Genomic DNA, 23,744 nt, shown 5'->3' on the forward strand with positions numbered 1-23,744 from the left:
AGAAGCAGTGGGTGTGGGTTCCTCATGGAGGTTGTTGTTGTCGAAGTTGTCTTAGATGGTCTTGATTTTGTGATGGAAGAAGGCGCTGAGTTTGTCGCAGAGGTCCTGGGAGGGTGGGATGTCAGTGGATTCGCTGTCAGGTTGGCCAAACTCTTTGATGATGCAGAGGAGTTCCTTGCTGTTGTGTGCAAGGGCGGAGATTCTGTCCTGGAGTGCTTTCTTCCTTAAAAGTTTGATAAGTTTGTGGTGGGCAGTGGTAGCTGTTTCATAGTTGTCGAGGTCTGCTGGGGTTTTGAAGTTCCTCCATAGTGTTTAGAGATGTCTGCAGGTTCGTCTGGTTTCCAGGAGTTCGGTGGAGAACTAGCTGGCCATCTTGGCACAAGGGTTGGAGGATTTCTTAAGTGGGGGCAACAGTGTTTGTGCAGCCAGTGATCCATTTGTGTAGGGTACGGGCGGCGGTGGTGAGATCATTGTCTGAGGCGGTGGGCGCGGAGTCGCTGAGGGTGGTGGTGAGCCGGTGTTTGGTACTGCCAGTCACACTTCACTGGTAAATGAGCCTATGCACAGGGGGAACAAAGTCAGAGGTCCCCTCCAGTCCTAGACCTGACCTATTGCCCTGGTCATGGAAGCTCTATCTACTGCCCATCAGCACAGAGCCCTGCCTGGTGATGGGTTTTCTGTTCCCACTTATTTATGCCTCGTTGTCATCACCATGGTTCACAGCACCCTAAAGTGTACAAATAACCAGAAGAGGAGCACGCTGAGGTGTAGCCCCTTATTAACACGCACTTCACTGTAGCGGGGGGGGGGAGTTGAGCGATGATTGATAGCTGCTTTAATTGCCTTTAGAAATGTTGTTGATGCCCGTCTCCATCATGCTCAGCAAAACTGCTAATGAGAGAAATCCTCCCGCCCTATCCTGGGAAAAAAGTGTCTCCTCAACCAACATGTCCGCGTGTTTCTTCTAAAAACGTTTGCATCCATGCATATCGGTGGATCCTACGTGCAGTAGAGCACTGCATGGAAAGTACTACTTTGAGGTGAAAACATATGTGTCGATTCCAGTGCCATTCTACCCACACCAAAACCATCTAATGCCAATGCAGTTACTTCCACCATGTCAGAGATAAATAGGACCAGACCTCTGTACTCTGGGATTTAACTACTAAGGATGTAGATGTGTGCCAGTGCATCGGAGCCTCGGCTTAAATATACTAGCCATTCATTTGCGAGAAAAAGAGCATTATTTGCAACATCATTTAAACATTGGCTTTCTAGTGCTCGGATGATTTACTTGCAGTGATCCTGCTTCACAGATTGTACATCTGAAGCAATTGCTTTTTCAAAAATGTATGCATCTTCCCCAGTTTCTTCGCGAGTCTCGACATTTGAGATGTCACTTACTACACCACGCACGATTTGCTTGCTAGCTGTGCTAAACTCTTACCACAGTGGGCGTGAAAAAGAATAAACTACAAAGAAAATTGAGCGGCTGGTAGAAACAATGTTTCTTCACTTAATTCTGTCCTAAAGTGAGGATTGGTTGAAAGCTCATCATTTGCTTTCAGGAAAAGAACGATTTTCCTAGAATGCAGTTTTCTGTGTTAAAATATATATATAATTTGATCTGATCTGCTTTCGTTTTTTCACTGCAAGCGAAGTGTTCATAAACAGTACAGCAAGGTGTGTGTAAATGCAGCCAATCTAACTGAGACAGCCAGATTGTAGGTTTAATGTGCAACGGCGCTTGAGTCTTTTATGGCCAACGCACTATATTCAACGTACCCTCTCTGTACAAAAAAAAAGGCTTTGGGTCAATCTCCTTCAGCCCTAGGCTTCTTTTGCTCCTGAACTTTTCAGCCTTTCCCTTGAGACTTTGCCGGAGACATTCTGCATTTCCATGCAGGAACATGTTGGTCTCTCAGTTGATCTATTGGCTGTTTGCACCTTCAGCTTCCATTTTACGGTCTATTTACTATCTGAAGGTCTTACTCTACTGCGTCTAATATATTTTTTCATTTTTTACCCAGTGGTTCATTTTATAATGTTGAACTGGAAGGAAGGGTCTTCATAGACGAGTCAGTAGCTATTCAGATAGGTGCTCTTACGTTACAGCAACAGCGGGTGGGTCCTGTAGGGCTCTATTCTTCATCCCACTCCTTCTCTCCTAGCTTTCACCCCACAACACACTCAAACATTCTAAGACATGATTCAGTCTTAGCATTCCAGACACCAGCTCAAATGTTCAGGATATGGGGATATAAGTTACTACACAGAAATCCTTTTATTTTATTGGTGTCCAGCTCCAACTCATGTGAAGAAAGCTGAGTTATGTCGCTGGCATTCAAACTCAGTCACTTAGCTTCTGAGCCCTTGTGACCATTGTTTAAGGCTTGAATTGCAAGACTGATATCCAGCACAGACCATGAGAGCCTATCGCTCTCAATGGAAGTGTAACACCTCCCAGTGGGATTTCCAAATAACCATTAGACAACATGGTACTCATGGGAACCTGGGTGTTTAATTCTATAACAAGTACAATAGTTCCCTCAGAGGAAGCTTTTAGCCTGTGCTTCCTAAGCAAAAACAAGAAACGAATTTGAGAAAAACAGGAACAGTTCATTTTAATTTTCTTTATGCAATTAAGTGATGAAGTGATACATGACGTAGGTGCTCCAGAAAACAGAACCGTGATAAGGACAAAAGTGAACGAAAAGTGCGCTGATGAGTAATAACAAACAATGCTGGCGCCGCAGCCTTATCATTTTCTTAGAACACTGATGCAAAATGTTCAGTAGAAGTTCATTGGTCGCATATATTAATAAGAGTCAACACATACGGGGCCGGGCGTGGACATTTCAACCCACTTTAGGGTAATTTCAAATAGTTCTTCATCAGGGCCAATCAGGTAGGTACCAAACAAATGACTTGGCCTGCATGCATGTTAAAGTCTTCTAAAATTCATCAATACAGTATTTCAGATCATTAGTGATCTTGCTGAGCGGTTCGAAAATAATGAACAAAATCACACTAAAAAAATGTGATAAAATAACTAACAAAGCTTGTCAGTGAAAAATGCTGGCCAATTCAAAGTGAAGCTTATCAATAGTGTGGTATGTATAGTGCCTTGCTATTGTAAGCTTAGTCGATTCTGACGTCGTAATGACCGGTATTATTGTGTTTTTAGCTGAAGGGTACTGATTAAAGGAGTTACGCACTTGTCTTTCTCCATCTCAATGTAAATCTGGCACAGCAGGGTGTACAGTTCTGCAGCAGACTCATTAATCCACTTCATGCTAAAGAAAGAATCCTTGACCATTTCTTAAAATGATGTGTATGGGTCAGAAGAACAGAACTGTTTTGCGACTTTAAACCTTGTTATTTGCTAAAAATCACAGGGTTTGTGACCGCAAAGTGTATTGAACTTATTTTGCAAGTTGGAAAAGTCCTTTCCAATTGCAAAATAGTTTTAGCGACTGATAGGGCAATTAGGAAGGGACGTCTCCATATATACCTGTGGTTTAGTAGGGAATATGTATCAATGATTTACGATCACACATTGATCATTTACCATCATGTCTACCTTCTCCCCATGTTGGTTTCTCAAATGGGAAATCTTTTTTTTTAATAGCAGCACCAGTTTATTAAAGGAATACAAGCTAATTAAAGAAGCATTTGCAATGCAATAGGTCTCGCATTTGTTAGCGTTTGAGTTATTGCCTTTGTAAATATAATGTGAGCTCTATGGTTGTGTTTGCATTATAATGCTAATTGCACTGATAATTTGTAAAATATAATATGATGTTGTCGTGCGACTGTGGTAGTTAATTAACTTTAAGTCAGCATATTGTTAGAGGTAGAACGGGAGATAGGCCTCAATATGGCACGTATGCATGTTATGCATACATGCCAATAGACCCGATCCCGGCTGGAGACTACCGAATTTCCAAGCCAAAAATGGCTCTCTTTTAGCTGTCTATCACCTGAAATTGCATTTTCTATAATAGTAGTCAATGGGGAATTTTCATTCTCCCGATTATTTATTTTATATCTCCTACATCCCTGTCCTAAAATGTTGGCATGTATGGTTATGTACATATTGTGCGTACGTAAACACACATTTTTTTATTGTGCATTCATTGTTGCACAAACTGCATATTCATGATGCATATTTGTGTTTGTTTTAAAAAATGCAATACGAACTATACATAAAAAGCTACTAATAAAATAAAACAAATGTGTCGTTTGTATGTTTTCTCCTGCTTTAACAGTTATAGTGTTTGCATGAAGTATAAAACTTATATAGTTACGGGGCATTATGATGCTGTTTAGGCGAAGGTATAAAAAAAGACTAGTTATAATTGTACCATAAGGCACATTTAAATGAGTGTTGTAGCTAAAACGGAAGTATTACAAAGCGTTACGAAGATTTCAAAAGCCACACATGTAAACAAAACCCTGCAGGCTAAAAAGTGAATGCCGCAAAAAGTTACTCAAAGGCATGTACTAATAAAAACAACGTCTTATGTGGTAGCATAAAAGCATGGAGCATGGAAGCGCAATAAAAATTGAAGAAGGCACGCACTGGATAACAAAGTGCTGTGGGTTGCGCTGTGCTGTTTGTTTGTTCCTTAGTTTGTTTTTAGGGTATTGTAAATTGTCAAGTTTGTTGAAAATAAATAATGCCTTTTAGCCTCTTTGGTGCTCGTGACGAGACCAGCTCGTCATGAGTCACGGTGGAGCTGTGCTCATGACGAGCTGGTCTCGTCATAACGGCTGCGCTCCGTCCACGTGCGAATGATTCCCCGCCTGTGAGGGCGAATTAATCAGTGGGCTGAGTCGTGACGAGACCAGCTAGTCATGAGCACAGCTCCACCATGACTGATGACGAGCTGGTCTCGTCACGAGCACGGCGGCACTGCGCTCACCCCCGCACCGTGGGGTAATTACCCCCCAAGGGAAGGGGTTAAGCGATTCTTGCTTTTAGGTGAACCTTGTTGTGTTTTTGGGAGGTTTTTTGGAGGCGCTAATGTAGTACATTTCCCTAATGATGCGCGCTGCTTTTCTTCCTCCTTTTACTTTCATTTAATTTTTTGGGGACATAACAAGTGTGGAAGACTTGCTGTGGTTTGCTAATACAAAAGTGCTTTTAAAACTTAAGAATTCCCACATGGGAGAATGCTGCACCAAAGTGTGCTAAAAGTGAATGCGGCATGGGAAAGTAAAAACTCACATTTGAAACAATGGACGCAGCCAGCGTCTTGGTGAGCAAAAGCGCCGTAAAAATACGTAACTCTTATCGTCCCGGAAACTGTGGGCATAAATAATGCCAGTTTAGGGGATCCAGGTGTGCCAGGGGTGACGAGGTACATATTAATCATGAAATGGTCGAACCAGATAATGGGTAAAAGGTCCAAGACCTGTAAGTGGGTATAGTTAGTAAAATGGGATCCAGAAAGTGCCGCTTTCAGGAGACCAGCAGAATGGGTGTCGGGGGTCTCATCGAAATGTAGGTTGAGATCTCTCAACACCTCAGATGGAGTTTCCAAACTGCCAAGTTGGCCAGGACCTCTGGAAGGGTCTGGGTGAATTGGCCTGCAGGGCCAGATGGGCGGTAGATGAGCACTCCTGAGAAAGTGAATGTAGAAGACAGAGAAATGGCAAATGTCATACTTTCACATTTGAGTGTTTGTGGGGGTTCACTCAGACATGAGAAATCAGTTTTTAGTATGATCACAAGCTGTCCACTCTTTCTGTCATCTTTGTCTCTGAATGTTCTATAGTTAATAGGGAGACAGGGCCAGGTTTTAGTCAGAAAAAGCATGTCTAGTTTTTTGCCCTCCAGGAGCGACAAAATGTCCAACTGATGGCGTCGTAGAGAACTACCATTTTTTAGAAACGTTTTCCAGCTGGGCTTTGGGGAACTGGTGCTCTTGGGTGAGGGTACAGCTGAGGGAGTGAAGGCACAGTCTTTGCACATTAGGTTTCCCTTCGTAAGATTAATCGAATGGAGACATTTTCTGTTATAAACCCCTTTAGTGCAACCAGTTGCTGAGCAGAGAATGTGATCTTATTTGGGTGACTGGGAGTAGGGTTCCTGGACCCATTCGGGGGTAGAGGGGCTTGCCATTGACACGCATTCGGGGCATGAGCATCACAACAGCGCTCCAGGCCTCATGAAATAGCGGCGTGTTGTTTGAGCAGCTAGACTCCCAATCCAAGAAGGCTTCTCTCAGCATGCTCGATCCCTCCCCACCACCACCACTTAGGTTCAGAATGCAGCGCAGATTTTTAAAGTGCTTGTGCAGGGACAGCGCTACAACATGGGCAATACATACAGTACAGGTAACTTATTTTTTAAAGCTTTTATGTTAAAATGTTCGTTTTTAAGGTAGTAAAATACCAGGCGATAATTACCAGCTTGAACATATGTTGGACGTGTGTCGCCTCAACTGCGTAACCGCATCCGGGCTTTATTAAATACTGGCTGGTGGTTTGAGCAGCTGGAGCCCTAACCCAAGATGGCATCTCTCAGTGTGATCGATCCCCTCCCCACCAGCACTTAAGCTCAGAACGCAGCATAGATTTTTAAAGTGATTCGTGAAGTGTGAGCACTCTATGAGGCGCAATACATACTCTACAGGTGACTTTCAAAAATATCAGTATCAAGATTTTATATTAAAATGTTAGGTTTTAAGGCAGTAAAAAACAGTATAAATACCAGGCAAGAATTACCCCCTGAATCACACGGTGGTCGCGTGTCTCATCAACTGTGCAACCACCCTCCGGGCTGCATGAAATAGTGGCTGGTTGTTTGAGCAGCTGGATCACTAACCCAAGATAGTATCTCTTAGCATGTTACTGGCTACTGGCCTTTGTTGTTTTATATTTTCTGTGGAAAGAAATCTGAAGGAACATAGTTTAGGATGTGTGGTGAACAAGAATAGTATTTAGAGTGACTGCCAAGGGAAAGTAGTCGCTGACTACTTTAGTGAGAAAATATGATTCTTGATAGAGGATTCATATCTGAGAGTAGTTGGCAGGGCCAGACTGGCTGTAGTGGGCACCGGGCATTTTCCCGGTGGGCCAGAAGGATGGGGGCCAGTTTTGGACTGGTGAGGGCTGTTTTTGTTACAGGGCTTCAAAATCAGCCCCCTGTAACAAAAGCGCAGCAGCAGAGTTCCCACCTGCAACCCCCTCCCCTTGGCCAGTCTGACGTATTTGCCAGGGCTGGTGTGCTTTCCCAGTCCGGCCCTGGTAGTTGGTGCAGTTAGAAGTGCAGTCCAGGTTATGAAATTCAGGTATGTCCGCATTCCATACGTGATCTATGGATTTTCTCTCATCTACCATAACTGACAATTCCCTTGTATCCATTTTAGATGTTTTTAGTCTTCCATTCACAAGGCTGTGGATGAGTAAGTATGTATTTGAGTAATTTTCAGTCCCTATCCTCTCGTCTAGCTTCATGTCATTGCTCCTTGTCCTATTGTAAATAAAACCTGTTGTAAAGCAATATTCTATGCAAGTCACATCATCTGGTACCTCCCCATTTATGGATTAGCATTCAGCACTATGCATGTATATCCACTCAGGGTCATGGATATGTCTATAAAATGGCTGTTATTTCATATAATTAATGGCTTCTTTCTTGCATACAGGTCCGACACAATGTGGAAGCAGTCCCGTCTGTGCGATGCCCAACATCAGAACCAACAGCAGTAAGTCGGATTTTCAGTTGCATTGATCACATTAAAGGCATATTTGACATTCACTGAATTGTAGTCTATGTGCATTTCATAATCTGTACAGATGAGTTTTGGTAGATTTTGAAGGCAGACTTTAAGCCAAATGAAAGAAGGTAGGTCACCCAGATAATATGCATGTTAATCCTTGGATATGTTAAGATCTGCACATCTCTACACAACATTCATTCAACCACGGCCAGCCAAAAACAAATCTGAGAACCTGAAATTCGAGGAGATCCTTGTCACTTGCTTTGAAACTATGTACCAGCCAGAGAGTCCACATCTCTAATATGAAAACTTGTTCAGTTTGTCGATGTCTGTGCGGGAATCAAAGTTGGTCTACCTTCTAATTTAAATTTGGATATCAAGGAAGATATTTAAAGGTCTTTACATTGCCTGTATCTTTCTGGTTCCTTTCTGATTTTTTTCTCAACAGAAAAAGACACAAAGCGGAAAAATAGGGAGCCAGCAAGAATTTTGGGGCATCTTATCAAGGGGGTTTATCTCCGCTTTTTTGGCTTTAAAAGCCAAGAAAGCGGAGATAAAATTATCTCCCTATTACCTAGCTGTCGCTAACACCAGTTAGCGACAGCTAGTAGGAGATAGCGACCATCTTGGGCCCCGCTTTGCATGTCTGTGATATTTATCACTAATGACATGCAAAGTGGGCGTGCCAAGATGTTAGCGACTGGAAACAGTCGCTAACATCGCTATCTCCTATTACCAACTTTTGGAGATATTCGCGCTAAGCGCGAATATCTCCAAAAGCTAACACCTGCCCCTGAGCAGTTCTTAGCCATGTTATCCAATGGTAGGTGGATAACATGGCTAAGAGCATTAGCTCGGTAATGCATGAATATCGCTGACTTTTCAGCGATATTCATGCATATCGGCCTATTTTTATCGCTTAGGAGGTAAACCTTGATAATAGCAAGGTTCTTAAGCGATAAAAATCGCCGCAGCTCGGCGATAAAAATATCACCGCTAAACCAACATAGCGATAATTATCGCTAGTTGTTGGTAATATGCCCCTTTATTTTTTAGTTTAGCGATGATAACATAGCATGATATTTGGCTCAAACCTTGCTAATATTACTTTATATTGTTTTACTTTATTTTGATACTTTGTGAAACTCCCATTTTCTAATCTAACAATATGGATCTCATTCCGTTAATTGAGACAATACCTCAGGTTGAACGCTCGATGTGTAGATTAATTTCCATAGGCCAAAATGAGATTTAATTTAAACTCAGCGTAAAGTTTAAAGTTCTGCCATTTCATTTGACTTCCTAAAATATTCTGGGATTTGAAATTTTGGTTTATTTCTGTTGAATCAATTTGACTAATTCACGAAGGGGTTAATTACAGAAAATGGACCTAGAGAATAATGTGCGTTTGGACCCAGTTTTATGCCTTGAGGGGAATTTAGTATATTACTTAAGAGGTGGCAAACATTGGTGCTGTGCATTCTATAATACCCATTGAGAAAAAGCATAGGCAATGCCTGCACAGTACAAAGCAGTTGTTCTCCTACCCAACTAAAAAGGATAGTGCAGGCTGGGGACAGTGATAATGGACAGGGTAAGGGGTATTAGTTTTCAGTTATTTGGAAAAGTAAGGCCAATCAGTGCAAGGTAACAGGGAGATACTCTGAACTATGTTGTCCACTCCAGTCCAGATGCTCCCCACAGTAATGTGTGGCAGAAAGGCCAAGGATAGCAGGCCAGCATAAACCCATATCAAAGATAAAAAAAAATAGGCATGGTGAAAGCTGACTTTATAGTAGTCCAGGCCCAAAAGCAGACATTGCTTGGAAGAAGAAAGGAATTAGAGAGAGCAGGTTAGGCGAAAGCTGCAAAATAGTAAAAATGCTCAGAATACCTAGCAGCGCGGAATGACACAAGGCCAGTAGCATAGCCAGTGTGCCATGGGCTCTAATGCAAGGAAGGAAATTGGCCTTCTTGCTGCTGTTTGAATTATAAAATATAGCAATGATAAGGGCTCAGAGGGTCCCTTAGGACTCTGGACCCTGGTGCCAGTGCACCTGCTGCACCAGTGTAAGTAACTTTATTAACTGTGCGATTACTTAAAATCTTTACAGTATAAAACACATAAACAACACCCCCCAACCAAGGTACCCTTCCCCCAGTAAAAACCCAATGTTCAGCTTTAAAATAGCACTGTGGCTGGGCAGGCTCTATTTACTACTTTGTGTCCGTTAAAACTTCAATTAAAAGATTTTTTTTTAATGAAAATGATGAGTTAGCACTGTTTCGCATCTTTGCTCTTCCAAGGATCAAATAGTTGTATAAGAGTCCAACAGGGTTGTTCTCTCCATAATGCTAATTGTCAATAAGATAAATTCTTAACGAGCTCCCTGTCCGGCCCCAAGTTGGATTTGTGATTCCAGTGATTCCAGTGGCCTTGAAAGAAATCCCTAAATTAGATGACGACTAACAGGGTTAGGGCACCAGATAATGTTCATTGCAGAATGACAGGACCCCTGAGTTCTGTGGCCTTTTGATGTAAATCAAGTGCAATTCTAACTTGATGGATAAACTTGCCAACCCTGGCAAGTAAACAAGTTGTGGTTTCTGAGAAGCACCAGTCTGAGGCCTCTCTGCAAGTTCTGAAGCCCAAATTCCTTAGGGCCGGGCGCAGCAGACGATGACGATCGCTGGCCAGCTTTGAACAGCAGCATAAAAGGTGAAGCCAAGATTCTCTGTGGTAGTTGCATAACCGGCAGGAGATGGTACTGTCAGTTCGTGCCCATTTTGGGTTAAAATCCAAAATCTTTAGGGCCAGGAGGCGCAAATACAGAATTTTCTTTCTTGCTTGAGTTGAAAGTGAATCTTGCAAATATGGTTGAAGTTTGCCAGGAGTATATGACTTGATTTTAGCTGATTTATTTCTACTGAAGTTGTCTCCTCACCTGCTGGTGTGTGACAAAACACCACAATGCAACGACTTGAAAGGAGATAATGATAGCAAGGGTAGAAGCAACCAGGCTAGTGCTGGAAGAGTATTAGAGACACAGAGTCCAAGTCAAGACCGACACAACCACCCAATGAGCAGCAGAATATAAGTTGCCTTCAGATAGATTCAAAAGCAAAGGAGCAAGAGGGGGAAACAGTTATGGATGTCTTTAAGGGGTGAGTGGCCATGCCATCAACCGTAATGGCGGATAGCCCTGATCCTGAGGGTTACTTCACTCCAGCATGTTCTATTAACCTCCAACGGTTGCAAGTCTGTGCCCCCAGCCCCTGGATGGCCAAGATAGACCGGCTGCGGCCCGCTGTTGCCTTACTATATGGAAATTGCAGGACGGAAGGGAGCAGTTTAGAGACCCCGCAGAGAAAGTGCTGTGGGTACTCCTGAGGTCGAAGCTAACAAGCCTCTCTGGGCCCTCCCCCTACACCCCCACAGCCTCTCCTTCGCTCTCTTCTGGATCAGTGCTCCCCTCCACCTTACCCCACCGGTTCTTCTGCCTGCCTAACATGCCTGCCTTAGATCTGGTTGTGCCTGCAGGCATTGGAACATCGGACCACGTAGCCTTATTAGGACCCTACTGGAGAGAAGCTACACATACTGTCTCTCCTTCCACCTTACTTGGTGTCCCACATGATCCAGCACTGGGCTGTGCCGCTTCCCCCTCATCTGTGAACGTTGCGATGTGTGAGGCTTGGATGCCACGTGTTGTCGGTGCTACGGACTTGTGTTGTTGCAACTGCCGGGGTCCCTGAGCTCTGTTGGGGCACACGGCTGTGGAGGTCTCCCCTGGTTATACCTCCTTCGGTGGCCCTGCGAGGAGGATGGAGACTCCTACTTACCTCTGTCAACGGTGCCTATAGGGGTAGCAACATGCGAGTACGTTTTAGGCTCTCCTTCAATGCCCTGCAGGTTCCCCTTGGAGCCATCCTCACCTCTCCATGATGCTGCCACGCTATAGACGATCCACACTGAATGTTTACCATAGTCTCATCCTGCAGTCTTCCCCCCCCTTGCTCCAGACCACGCTGCGTGGCCCTCTGCCTCCCAATTAACTTACTGTCCCCAGGAGTTGAGACTGTTTGTTATATGCCACTTCCTCACATTCATTGCTTTTACTTTGGCCAGGTCGAATTGGGGCTATTCCCCATACTGTGGTACCGCTTGATCCTTCAGGTACCTGTGCCTGTGAGCCCTCGCTCCCGCCCATTGGCCTTGAAGTATATTGGGCCTGACTGCAGCCTCTAACCTACTGGCCTCTGCCTCATTATCATCACATTCCTCCCATTCGGTCCACTCATGAGATACACTGCCATTTTCCTTGTGGTGCACCGGGAATCCTTTGGTCGTGAGTTGTGGGGAACACAAACAGTGCAAACAAAACTTTGACCAGGCCAGGGCAGCAGGGAGGTCTTACTCCCTATTAGATGCAGAGGATGGGCACGGCGCAGCTTAGCTCCCAGACCCCCAGGAGGTCACTGCGGCTATCATGGCAGAGGGCTGGGCTAAGCTTCCATGGCATTGACACCAGCTTCAACACCTTGGCTGTGCAGCTGGACCATATGAGTGAAAGCCTAGAGTGCCATGGCACTCATCTCGACGGTGGAACTTGTCTCCGGCCTGGATAAAATGTAACTTCCCTGACCCAACAGCTGGAGAGGACGGAGCATATCCTGAAAACATTGGCTATTAGGAATGAGGACCTTGAAGTGCGCCCACGCCAAAACAACATTCTCATAGTAGACCTGGCGTAGTCTATAAACATGGGGTTCCCTGACCATTTTGTTGAAAACGAGCTCACCAAAATCTTTAGTTCCCAGAATATCACGTCCACATTTGTTGTCAAAGGGGCCCACAGACTGTTTGATCCCCGGTGGCCTTCGGGCACCTCCCCTCGCCCTATTGTCGCCCGCCTGCTGAATTACAGACACTGTGACACTATAATTCGCCTAGCCCATTAACATGGTCCATGGCGGTAGCAAGGCACAACGATCTCTATTTATCCTGACTTTACACTTGCCACCTAAGAAATAAGGTGGAAGTTCAACGATGCAAAAGCTCAACTCTGCAAGCATTGACTCAAGTAAAGCATGTTGTATCCAGCTAGGCTCCAGGTGGTAGTGGATGGTATAGCCTGATTCTTTGATACCTGGCAGAGGTACTCTCTTGCAAACAACTGGGCCCTACTAAAACTTCTTCATCCTGCAATACCCCGGAGCGATCCCCTCCAGACCTTCACGTTTCAGGAAACATCCTTTACAACACAACTTTTACCACGCAGTGTTTTTACATGGCAACTTTCACAACGCAAACCATTACAACGCATTGCACTGGGGGGCGCTCTAGGATAGGGAATAGATTTAATTTACTATTCAACACCTTCCCTACTTTCCACGGGGACTGGAGTTGGAATAGTAAATTAAACTATTCACTATCCAGCACCCCTCAACACTATGCGCTGTAAAGGCATGCGTTGTAAAAGTTGCGATGTAAAAGCATGCGTGGTAAAAGCATGCGTTGTGATGTCATACATCATTTAAAGAAAAAGGGGTAACCCTGTGTCCCTCAGAACCTGGGTAATTAATGGTTAATAAAACAAATGGTTCTGTCGGGTGAAAACCAAGAGTGATTTATAGAATATTCTTACTGTATCAGAAGAACCCCCTCTTATGACAACACAATTCAGAACCTCAAAATCAATGACTCGAGGTCTTATTCATTGCATTTTCATATTTATATGAATTAAAGTCATTCAGTTATTTCATGAATACCAAAAGACTGTCATGGTGAATTTTTGTGCAACAAAGGTGACAATGGTGAATAGTGCTCAAGTGGTGAGAGATTTCCTATATATGTACAGTGAGAGATACAAATCTATACAATCAATATATACATATATACACAGTTATTCTTTTCGAGGCCATTCTTGACAATTGTCTAGAGAATTTCCAATGTTTCTTTAAGTTTTTGAAATCCTAGATGCCAATGGACATCTGTTGGATGAGATCATTCATGGCTACAAGCATACAACTTGACATACATGACCTTTACATTGATAATGAGGGGTGACAGACTGCCTGTGAAACTCATGTTCCTTTTGTGGAATATCCACAGCCTTAACAATCCCTGAAAGGGTAAGCAGGTATTGTCATATCTCAATCAACATTGTGTTAAGGTGATGGTCCTACAGGAAACGCACCTCCCTCCACAATCCTCTTACACTTTTACAGCGTCTTGGGAATCCCCTAGATATTTTGCCAGTTACAGCAGTATTCCCACGGGGTCTGCTTACTCCTGGATAGAAGTCCTCCCTTCAGCCATCATACCACTATCACAGACAAGCACAGGCATTATGTCCGGAACGTTGCTTTGGTGGCTGGTTCTTTTACTGAATGATTATACCTCTAATGTGGACGATCCCTCGTTCTTTCAGGAGTTGTCGGCCCTCCTTGGTCAAATTGACACAGACGTCTTATTGCTGGGTGGGGATCTTAATTTAAGTGATGTCCCCTTGGTGGACACCACCAGTGCATGCTCTGGTAGTAAACCTGGTGCGCTGCACGTTCTCTGAGATATTATTGATACACATATTCTCAAAGATGCTTGGCGTCTTCATCACCCCAATACATTGGCCCCTAACAGAGTGTGGACGCGGCTGGACTACTGGTATGTAGCCGAGAGTGCTGACCTTTGCCTCAAAGATGTCCATGTTTTGCCATACACATGATCCAACCATGCTCCAGTAAAACTAGTCCTTGCCCTCCCCTAAACTGGAGGCTGGGAATGACACTGGTTCTTCCCTACTGCTGCTTTATTAAATATGCTTATTGGTTCGGAATTTCGTGACTCCCTCCTTGAATATTTTGAGATCAACTCGGGCCCTGTTGGCAGTCAAGCCATCTTATGGGATGCCTTTAAGACATATATATGTGGCATCTGCTTTTCAATACAAGCGGGCAAGATTAGCTACATCCGCAATAGTCTGGCACATATAGAGGCAGAACTTGCTGAAAGTAACTGGGCAAACTCTCCCCATTCTAACTCCTCTTCCCTATGTAGACGGTCAGTCCTCCTTACAGAAACCTAGGACCTTGCAGACAGGGAGACCACTTACCTCGGTAAACACTTCATGGCTCATAAATATGTCAAGGGTGAACTTCCCGGCTGTACTTTAGCCCGCCTCCTGCTTCCCAGTCAGGTCCCAAATGCATTACTGCACTCTATCTGGATGATGACACCCAGGTACTGCTAATGGAGACATCATACGTGAATTGGTGGCGTACTACAAAAATCTTTGCACTTCACGCTTAACTCTGCCGACACGGCGCTTGACCTACTTTGAGAAAATATGATCTGGCTCATCTGGGGCAGTGCTCATTTTTGAGCGAACCCTTCACTGCTGAGGAAATCGTCCTGGTGATTGACTCTCTTGATGGCCTCACCGGGGACTTCTACAAGGCATACACTGGTATTCTTTTCCCTCACTTACTGGACGTCTATGCCCAGGCCCTTGACGATAGGATCCTCCACTTACAACGCAAGAAGCAGTTAGGATATATGTTTATCACTGCACAATTGATGTGCCCCAGTTTAAAAAAGTGTTGTATGCTCCTACCCTAATGTAGCTCTCAGTAACAATGATTTGTAACAAAAATCACTAACTTGAAGCATAGGTACTGTTTCATAAAGCCTTTTTCCTCGTATATCAACTTTGCCGGCTCAAACGGCTGAGTTACGAATGTATAGTATTCACAAAAGAATACCTAGCACTGCTACATCTATTTTGTTCTGTGTTAAAAGCGTAATGTTACCCATGAAAGTGCTGAATGGTCCACAGCTTAGGCATGTTATGACTTGAAGGTTTGTAAACCCCCATTAACATGTGCGTTTGTGGCCATTCACACACTTCCCTACGATCCTTTCACACCCTGAACATGGCTACATATGTGTTCCCTTTCCAGGCTGAGAAGGGGAAATCCCAATTGTCATAGAGCTTTGGCTAAAGAGTTACCTTCATGGGGAACATATTTTCCACTATGGAGGCAACAAAATGTTCAGTTGCACAGAAGCACAGTTTTCCAGCACTGTTGAACTGTGCTATGCATACAAATCCTCACCAGAGAAATACTAGCATTAAAAAAGTTGCATGACTTTATCAGGCATGTGCGTGAAAAGTGGCACTACCTTCAGGCACTACCTTCAGGTGTACTACTGAAATGTTTTGCAAATAAACTCAATTTCAAAAATCTGCAACTGCGCTTATGAGTACTTCTACAAGTTCAGCTTCATGACTATCCTTCTAACACAGGCTTTTAGTTTCCTGGTGAAGTAGTAAAATAGAGTAAGGTGGCAATTCTACTCTCAAATTACATTGTGCTTCAAGAAGTAGTTTACCAGACAGCCTTATTCGGTGCACAATCCTATAGATTGGAAGTTACTTTAACGGTCTTATGTACCTGGCGCCTTGGGTGGCTGTGTGCCTGATTCACAAAGGTAAACTTACGCTTTTTTATAAATTTACTCTTGTTTTGTGAGTCACACACTACTGGTTAATAGTAACTTTACACTACGGGTTAATAGTAACTTTACAACTGCAAAGACTCTGCAGTCTGGTGGAGAATATAAAAGTTCCTAGCTGTTGTTACACAAAGTTTCAGTTCTATTAAGGACACAGAAGCAGTGGCGGCTGCTCCGCTAAGGAGGAGGAGCATTGCCCCACTGCCAGGAGCAGCAAAGAAAGGAAAAAATTAAATTATAAAAACAGAATGTTATTATCATTTTATTTTTTCCTCCATCTGTGGCAGGGCATGAGGGGGCGGGGTGAAGCTGCAGGGGAGGAGTGGTAGACACTACTGTGTGCAATGACTGTTTGGTCGGCCCTCTCGGGCCGCACAAAACAGTCATGCGCACTCCCCCGTTCTCAATGCTGGCTGCATTACAGCCTTCATGGAGATCATGCTCACCCCTACAGCCCATGGCTGAGTGCTGTGTCACAGCGCTCAGACCAATCTCAATGCTCCATTGGAGCGTTGTAATTGGCTTAGGGGTGGAAGTCTGGCTGTCTGCTTCCTGTTCCGACCTGGAGTCAGACTCAGGCAGCAGGAGAGAAGACGCAGGACCCAGCAGCGGTGGCGGCAAGGTACGTTTTATTTTAATGTATATATATATTCTTTAAAGCATCACTCGAGCCAACCATGCTGACCCGCGCACCCCCACACCCACGTGTTTTGCCAGCCGCCCCAGTGCAGAAGCAAGGATTATGCTCATCTTTCTTCAAGTTATTTCATACGGCAGCTTTAATCTTGTAATACCTTTCCACAAGCATTACTAAGACATCTGCCACTTGAAATACAACACCAGTTCTCTATTGGCATGAAACATTATCATGAATGATATACAATACCCCATGTACATAAAACAATACAATATACTTTATTATTAACAATATAACATCTTCATCAACTTAAATATACTTGTACCCAACAAACTCCGGAATTCCCACTGATGCAAAAACACCAGGTAGGGAACAATCAGCCTTGATACAGGTTGGAATAATCCTTGCCTCTTCGTCATTAATAGAATTGACACTTTCTGTTACGACATGTCAGGACCGGAGGCGAGGATTATGCTCTTTCAAAACTTGTTCACCACCAGGGTAGTAATATCTACTGCCAGTTTAAAGTAGAATGTCTTAAAAGTGGAATGTGACGACGAATCAGCCATATACAAATGTTCTTGAGGCGAGCTCCTAAAGAAAAAGCCTTAGAAGTCATATCACCTCTCATCAAATTCATCGTAAGATATGAAAGGTAACCCCTTAAGGGGTACATTCCCTACCTGTGTTATCCAGGGCTTGTACATTCAAAACCTGCTTGCAAGAGAGCAAACACAACAGCATAGCCAACTTACCCGATAACTGCTTCCTAGAGAGGAGTTTATTGCTTGACCAAGACAGAAACAAGTTGAGGATAGTATTAATGTCCCACAGGGTAGAGTATCTAGGCACAGGAGGCACCAACAGTCCTAAACAATGGGGGCTCACTTACCTGAAAACCTTCTATAGGCAAATGACCTGCCAAAATGATTTAGCAGAAAGTATTTACTTGACATGTAAGCCATACCTTCTTTAACCAAAGAGGAAATAAATTAAAGATAGGAACAACTCCTGATGGTGCCACCCACCCAAGCCTTGGCCAAAGACTTTAATCGATTTCTCAAAATCCTCGGACTTTACACCTGCACCTCTAATCATCCATACTATGAGTGTCAATTTACCCTCTAGGACTAGATAATGAGGATTCCCCAGCAGGTTGCACAGAATGTCTTGTCTCTGGTGCAGACTGTTCAGAAAAATCCCAAGAAAGTTTCACCATCTCTGGAAATCAAACTTGCGATCTCCAAAGCGGAGTGATCACCACCAGATTCGCCTTCTGCCATGGATTTACATGGCCATTTACATCAACATCGTGAACATGGAAAACGTGTACCCCTCTTCTCCATTACAGTCACGCTGCCCCTTACGAGTCCAGCTTCCAACTGAAGAACTGATCCAATTAGCAGTCGAGGCGTGTTAGAAATGGGGTTCTCTAGTTGGCAGAGGTAGGTACCTTTGTCCAAATAGGGGCCCTTGCTTCTAGTCAGGGTAAGGGGGATACACTCCTAAAATAACCCCTGCTCACCCCCTTGGTAGCTTTGCACGAGCAGATAGGCTTATCTCAGAGGCAGTGTGTAAAGCATTTGTGAACTCATACAGTAATACAGTGAAAACACTACAAATGAACACCACAGAAGTTTAGGAAAATAAATAATCCTTATCTAAACCAAAACAAGACCAAACGACAAAAATCCACATTACTGGTATCAAGATATCCTCATAAATAGGTTATTCGGAAAAATAAAGCTTGTAGCAACAAAGAACTCCATAAATCTCAAGGTGCGCAGCGACGGGCCCGTAGTCAATCAGTAAACAGTACCTTGGAATTGATGAAAGCAAAGACAGTTCACTGCGTAGGGGAGGTGCGGCTTCGTTGGCGCTGTGCGGCATTTGCTCCTTACGACCCCAGGGGAGGTGCAGCCTCTGTTCCTTACTGCAGCGCAGGGGAGGCGAGACGACGGTTCCTTACTGCGTCGGGGAGATGATGTGACGATGGCGCCCAAACCACTGTTCCTTACGATGGCGCGATATCCATGGATTCGGGGATCACCCACGTCGAGGATCGGCTCTGCGATGATGAAGTCCGCTTCGGAGTCAATGCGGCATGGCAGCAGGCGTCAGGCCTACGTCGCAAGTCGGAGCAGGGCTCACAGCTTCGGTGCAGGTTACAGCTTCGCTCTCCGGCGTCGGTGTAGCAATTTCCTTCTGTAGCAGCTGAAACAGTAGTTCCAATCTCAATTTAAAGCCCTTGAAGAAGATCTTTTCTTCAAGCAGGTGACAAAGCAAAACAGCAAAGTCTTTCTTCTCCTTTCCTTGGCAGCAAGCAGCCACTGCAGGCCAACCCCAGACAGCCAGCAAACAGCACATGGGCTGTATTCCTCCTCAACTTCTCTGGCTCTTCTCCTTGGCAAATGTTTCCTCTTGATTTCCCAGAAGTGATCTAAAAGTCTGGGGTCTGGACCCTACTTTTCATACACTCAAATATTTTATTCTCTGAAGGCAGAGAGTGTCTGTACCCTACCCAGCCAAAACCAATTTTGTCCTCATTGGTGCAGCTTCCTGGCAGGAGGTGGATACAGCATTGTTAAAGGCAACCCAGGCCCATTCAACCCAGCCCTGACTCATCAGACTTCTGGAGCTACAGCCCTTCTCCAGCTCCTGTCATCCAAAAGCCAGACATGCAAAACACAAACCTAGCAGAGGCACACTGGATGGTTAGGCAAGAAAATACCCACTTTCTAACTGGTATTTTCAAACACAAAATGTAAACATCACCCTCGCTATAAGATGCATTTTAACATTCTGAGTTCAGACATACTAATCTTTATTTTCCTATTGTATTCCCAGGGTCAGTTATGTTTATAAGATGCTATAAACAAACTCCCCATTCAGGCCTATGGGAACAGATAGCCTTGCAATAGTGAAAAACAAAATTAGCAGCATTTCACTATCAGGTCATGCCACACACATCAGGGCATGTCCTACCTTTCACAGACAATGCACCCTGCCCACAGGGGTACCTTTGGCATACCTTAGGGGTGACTAACATGCAGAAAAGGGAAGATTTGGGGACTGGCAAGTGGGTGAACTTGTCAAGTCGACATGGCAGTCTCAGACTGCACACAGGCTCTGCAGTGACACATTTTACAATCTGCTTCTGTGGGTGGCACAATCAATGATGCAGCCCACTACCAGCATTTGCTTTACAGGCCCTGGGCACACACAGTGCGCTATACTAGGGTCTGACAAGTAAATCAAATATGCCAATCATGGAGTCTCTAATCCATAACATTAATTTACAGAGAGCATATGCACTTTAGCATTGATCAGCAGTGGTAAAGTGCCCAGAGTCATAAAACCAACAAAAACAGGTCAGAAACAATACAGGAGGAAGGCAGAAAGTTCTGGGATGACCCTGCAAAAGGGCCAAGTCCAAAAGTTGAGAGGCAACAAGATCGACCAACAACTGCCCTTATATCCTCTGAAGTATCTGGAACATCTCTGATTGGAGTTGCCATTCACTGAGATCTTGAAGTTGGCAGCAATGGCAGTCAGCGACTTCGATGGACTTCCCCGGAAGGTACTCCACCGTCACTGAGATCTTGCGCTCTAGGCATTAGTGCCAAAACTCTTTTGCCAGCTCCGCTTGCATCTTAAATCATGGACTCTCCAAGCACTGTACTTGATGTACTTCACTGGTCTTCGAACGACCACTTTCCTCCTGTGGACGCACCGCCACAGGTGGTTCACAGCCGGTTTTGCTGGTATTCGATTCAATCACAATTTCCAGACTGGAACCTAAGATGGCCCTCCCGTTCCAGGCTTCCATGTGAATCAACCACCATCTCATTTCTTCTTTGGCATCCTCCGATAGTGGTATCATCACTGAATAAGTCAAGCCTTCCCAAAGCTGATGTGCCTTCAATCACTGTAGAGCCCTGTCATGAAGAGGGCCTGGGAAGATTGCTTGAATGAGGGGTGATAACAGTCCCACCAATTGGGCCAATTGTCTGGGGAACATGTGAAACCTGACCATGGTCTTCCTGAGTTTGCAACAAATTTTCCCATCTTCTTGGAGGATAGACTCAGAGTAGAGTCTAGAGAGTTAATGATGATACCCCAAAAAGTTGTTTGCTGAGAAGGGACTAACAGGGATTTCCGTTCGTTTATCATGAATCTCAGACATTCCAGCAAATCCACCATCATCTGGAGCTGAACTGACCGCATATGTGGGCATTGATCTATCAGCAGAATATCATCGAGGTAAATGATTGAAAATATGCCCCTGGCACAGGGAATCTCCACAACTAGTTTGAGTACCTTGGTGAAACAGCCAGGGGTGGATGGCAGACCAAAGGGTAGGGTCTGAAATTCGAAGACTGATGAACCCAAAGAAACTGCAGAAATTTGCAGTGAGGCTGGAAGATAGGGACCATCAGATTACCATCTATGAAGTCCAAGTGAACCAATAAATCCCCGTGCGTAGAAGGTTCCGCAGAAGATGAATCCCTTCCATATTGAAATGGCAGTATTCCAGCCATTCACTGAATTCTTGAGTTGCATGCACAATCACCCCTTTCTTCGCCAGTTCCGTTACCTCTAGGTCAACAAGGGAAGCTTGACTTTTGGTAAAGGCCGAAGACGGGGTTTGAAAACCTGGATGGGAGTTCGCAGGAACTCCAACCGAAAACATTAGATTGTCTGTAGGACCCAACCATTAGACATAACCTTCGCCCGCCCACTTTTAATTGGGAAGAAAGGAGAGTCCTTACATTTGGCAGATCCTTGGGCGTGGCTCCATCTACCACACCTGCCCCATAGGAATGGTGGAAAAGTCGGGAGGGGTAAAAGTTGCCAAACTTCCCAAAGTCCTCATCTTGCCCCTGGCGGGAGCCTTGCCCTTTTTAGGAAGCATTGGTAACAAAACGGCCGAAGGAGCACACCCTGCTCCGTCCAGCCCCCACATAAATCTTTGGGGAAAAGATCTTTTTGACAGAGGCATGTGCCTTATCTAGAGATTTGAATGTGGCAAACAAATTGCCTAATTCCTTTATAAAGGGGTCCCCGAACAAACCCCTACCATGGTGGGGCCAGCTTCTGAAGCTTCCAGGTCCCCTAGCCTTGAGTCCACCTTAATTAAGAGGGAACGCTGCCTTTCTACTGAAAGCGCACAGTTTGCATTGCCAAACAGTATGACCACTCTCTGGACCCATCCAGACAGGATTTTCGGAGATATGAGGGCCCAGGCTGCTTGGCTTCTTCAGCCATGTTTAAGATTGCCATGTTTAAGATTTTCGTAATCAACACCATAATATCCAATAGTTTGTCCTGGCATGACCGCCAGGAGCAGTCTATGCCCTGCCTGGGGTCCCTAATATATTTTGACAAAGAAGATAGCTGTGCGCTCGTCTACCTCAGGATTGGGAGCCACCTTGCTCTCCGGAGACGGCCGAGGGCACTCCGTCCGCAGGCCAGCCCTGACTTGCTTGTCTAGGGGCTTGCACAGCCTACCTGCCCCGTGTGCAGCTGCTTTCTCACTCAGAGAGTACGCAGAAGACCTAGAATGAAGCAGATCATCTGGATCAAGCATGTCCGCCACCAAGGTATCTAGGGAAGTGGTAGGAGTGGAAAGAGGAAGGGGGAGCCTCGTTTGAAGAGGGGCGCCATGGCCTGAAAGGACCAGGTCACCATCGGATCCGCCTTGTGAATCTTTCCCCCGTGGGGCTGGGGGAGGGTGAAGACAGACCAAACAAATCAGGCACTGATATCTGTGGCTGAGTTTGCAGAAAGTCTTTCTCGAGGTGCTCAAAAGCATCTTTATATACTCCCTGGTCTGCAGGGTGCTTGGCGCAGGGTCGATTTTTGGTAGCCTGTGCCAACATTTCAATTTTCTCTTCTAAGGGTGCCAAGGACGGGACACAGCTTGATGTATTGAGACATCGCCTGCCTCTCAAAACTCATCATCCAAAGGCAGTAAAGAGGCAGATTCCTCCTCCATATATTCAGCTTGTGATTCTTGCATGTTAGGAATCCCTGTGACGCCAGGCAACCTAGCTGCTATAAAGAGCTGAGGCCTCAAGACAATGGCACCTTATAATATATACAGAGGGTACATTGCCTGGGCCGGTCCCTGAGGTGCCGGGAGGCTTGACAGGTGAATATTAAGCTGCAACAGGCCTCTTATCCAGAACTCCAAAAAGCAGGTTTAAAAGGGCCTATTTTTTTATTTAAATATGTTTTTATTGTTGCAGAAAAAAGGGTATATCAGTGCAGAGTAAACATTCCGCCGACGTGGCCTCAACATTCAGCCACGAACAGCTATGTGTGCAACATTTTCTCATTTAATAGAACTGGTACACATAAACATGACTTCGGTTAATCAGTGCATTATAATCGTGTGAGGGCGCCTGCAAGCTGGGAAGCGATGGAACGGTACCGCCGTGGGGGCGGTGAATAAGGACAGGCGGGCGCTTGCTTGCCACAACGGCGCAGGATCTGGGTCTGTACTGTGCATATAATAGTGTTACCAGTGAACAGAGGGGTAACGGAACTGTGGGAGGGAAGCATGTAGGCGCTAGCAGGGTCCAAACAGGGAGATATCGGCAGCAGGGTGTAGAGGGGGGGGGGGGGTGAGGAAAAAAAGGGGGGGGGGGAACCCCACAGGGCTACGCGCCCCACTGTCCGAAGTGGGGGGGGGGGGACAAGGGGGGGAGGATTGGCAGGGGGGGTCGCTGTATCTCGGCTAGCGGGGTGGGGGTCAGGTGGCCGGACGTACGAGAGGCCGCTCAAGACGCGGGGAGTTATCGGGGTTCGACCCTGGGGTGGCTCACATCAGGTAAAGGCTACCGGTCTTCTC

At 45.0% G+C, this 23,744-nt stretch overlaps 1 protein-coding gene across 1 annotated transcript in view; it reads left to right on the forward strand.

Annotated features, from left to right (window-relative positions):
- The window catches only part of CORIN (corin, serine peptidase), a 1,855,778-nt gene that overhangs the window by 1,323,194 nt on the left and 508,840 nt on the right, over nucleotides 1-23,744 (forward strand). The window contains exon 10 of the mRNA XM_086962682.1: nucleotides 7,659-7,718. Within this exon, the coding sequence (XP_086818808.1) occupies nucleotides 7,659-7,718 (60 nt within the window). The remainder of the gene's footprint in view (nucleotides 1-7,658; nucleotides 7,719-23,744) is intronic.

The sequence above is a fragment of the Lissotriton vulgaris genome, chromosome 3_1 (assembly GCF_964263255.1).
Source record: "Lissotriton vulgaris chromosome 3_1, aLisVul1.2, whole genome shotgun sequence".
NCBI lineage: Eukaryota > Metazoa > Chordata > Amphibia > Caudata > Salamandridae > Lissotriton > Lissotriton vulgaris.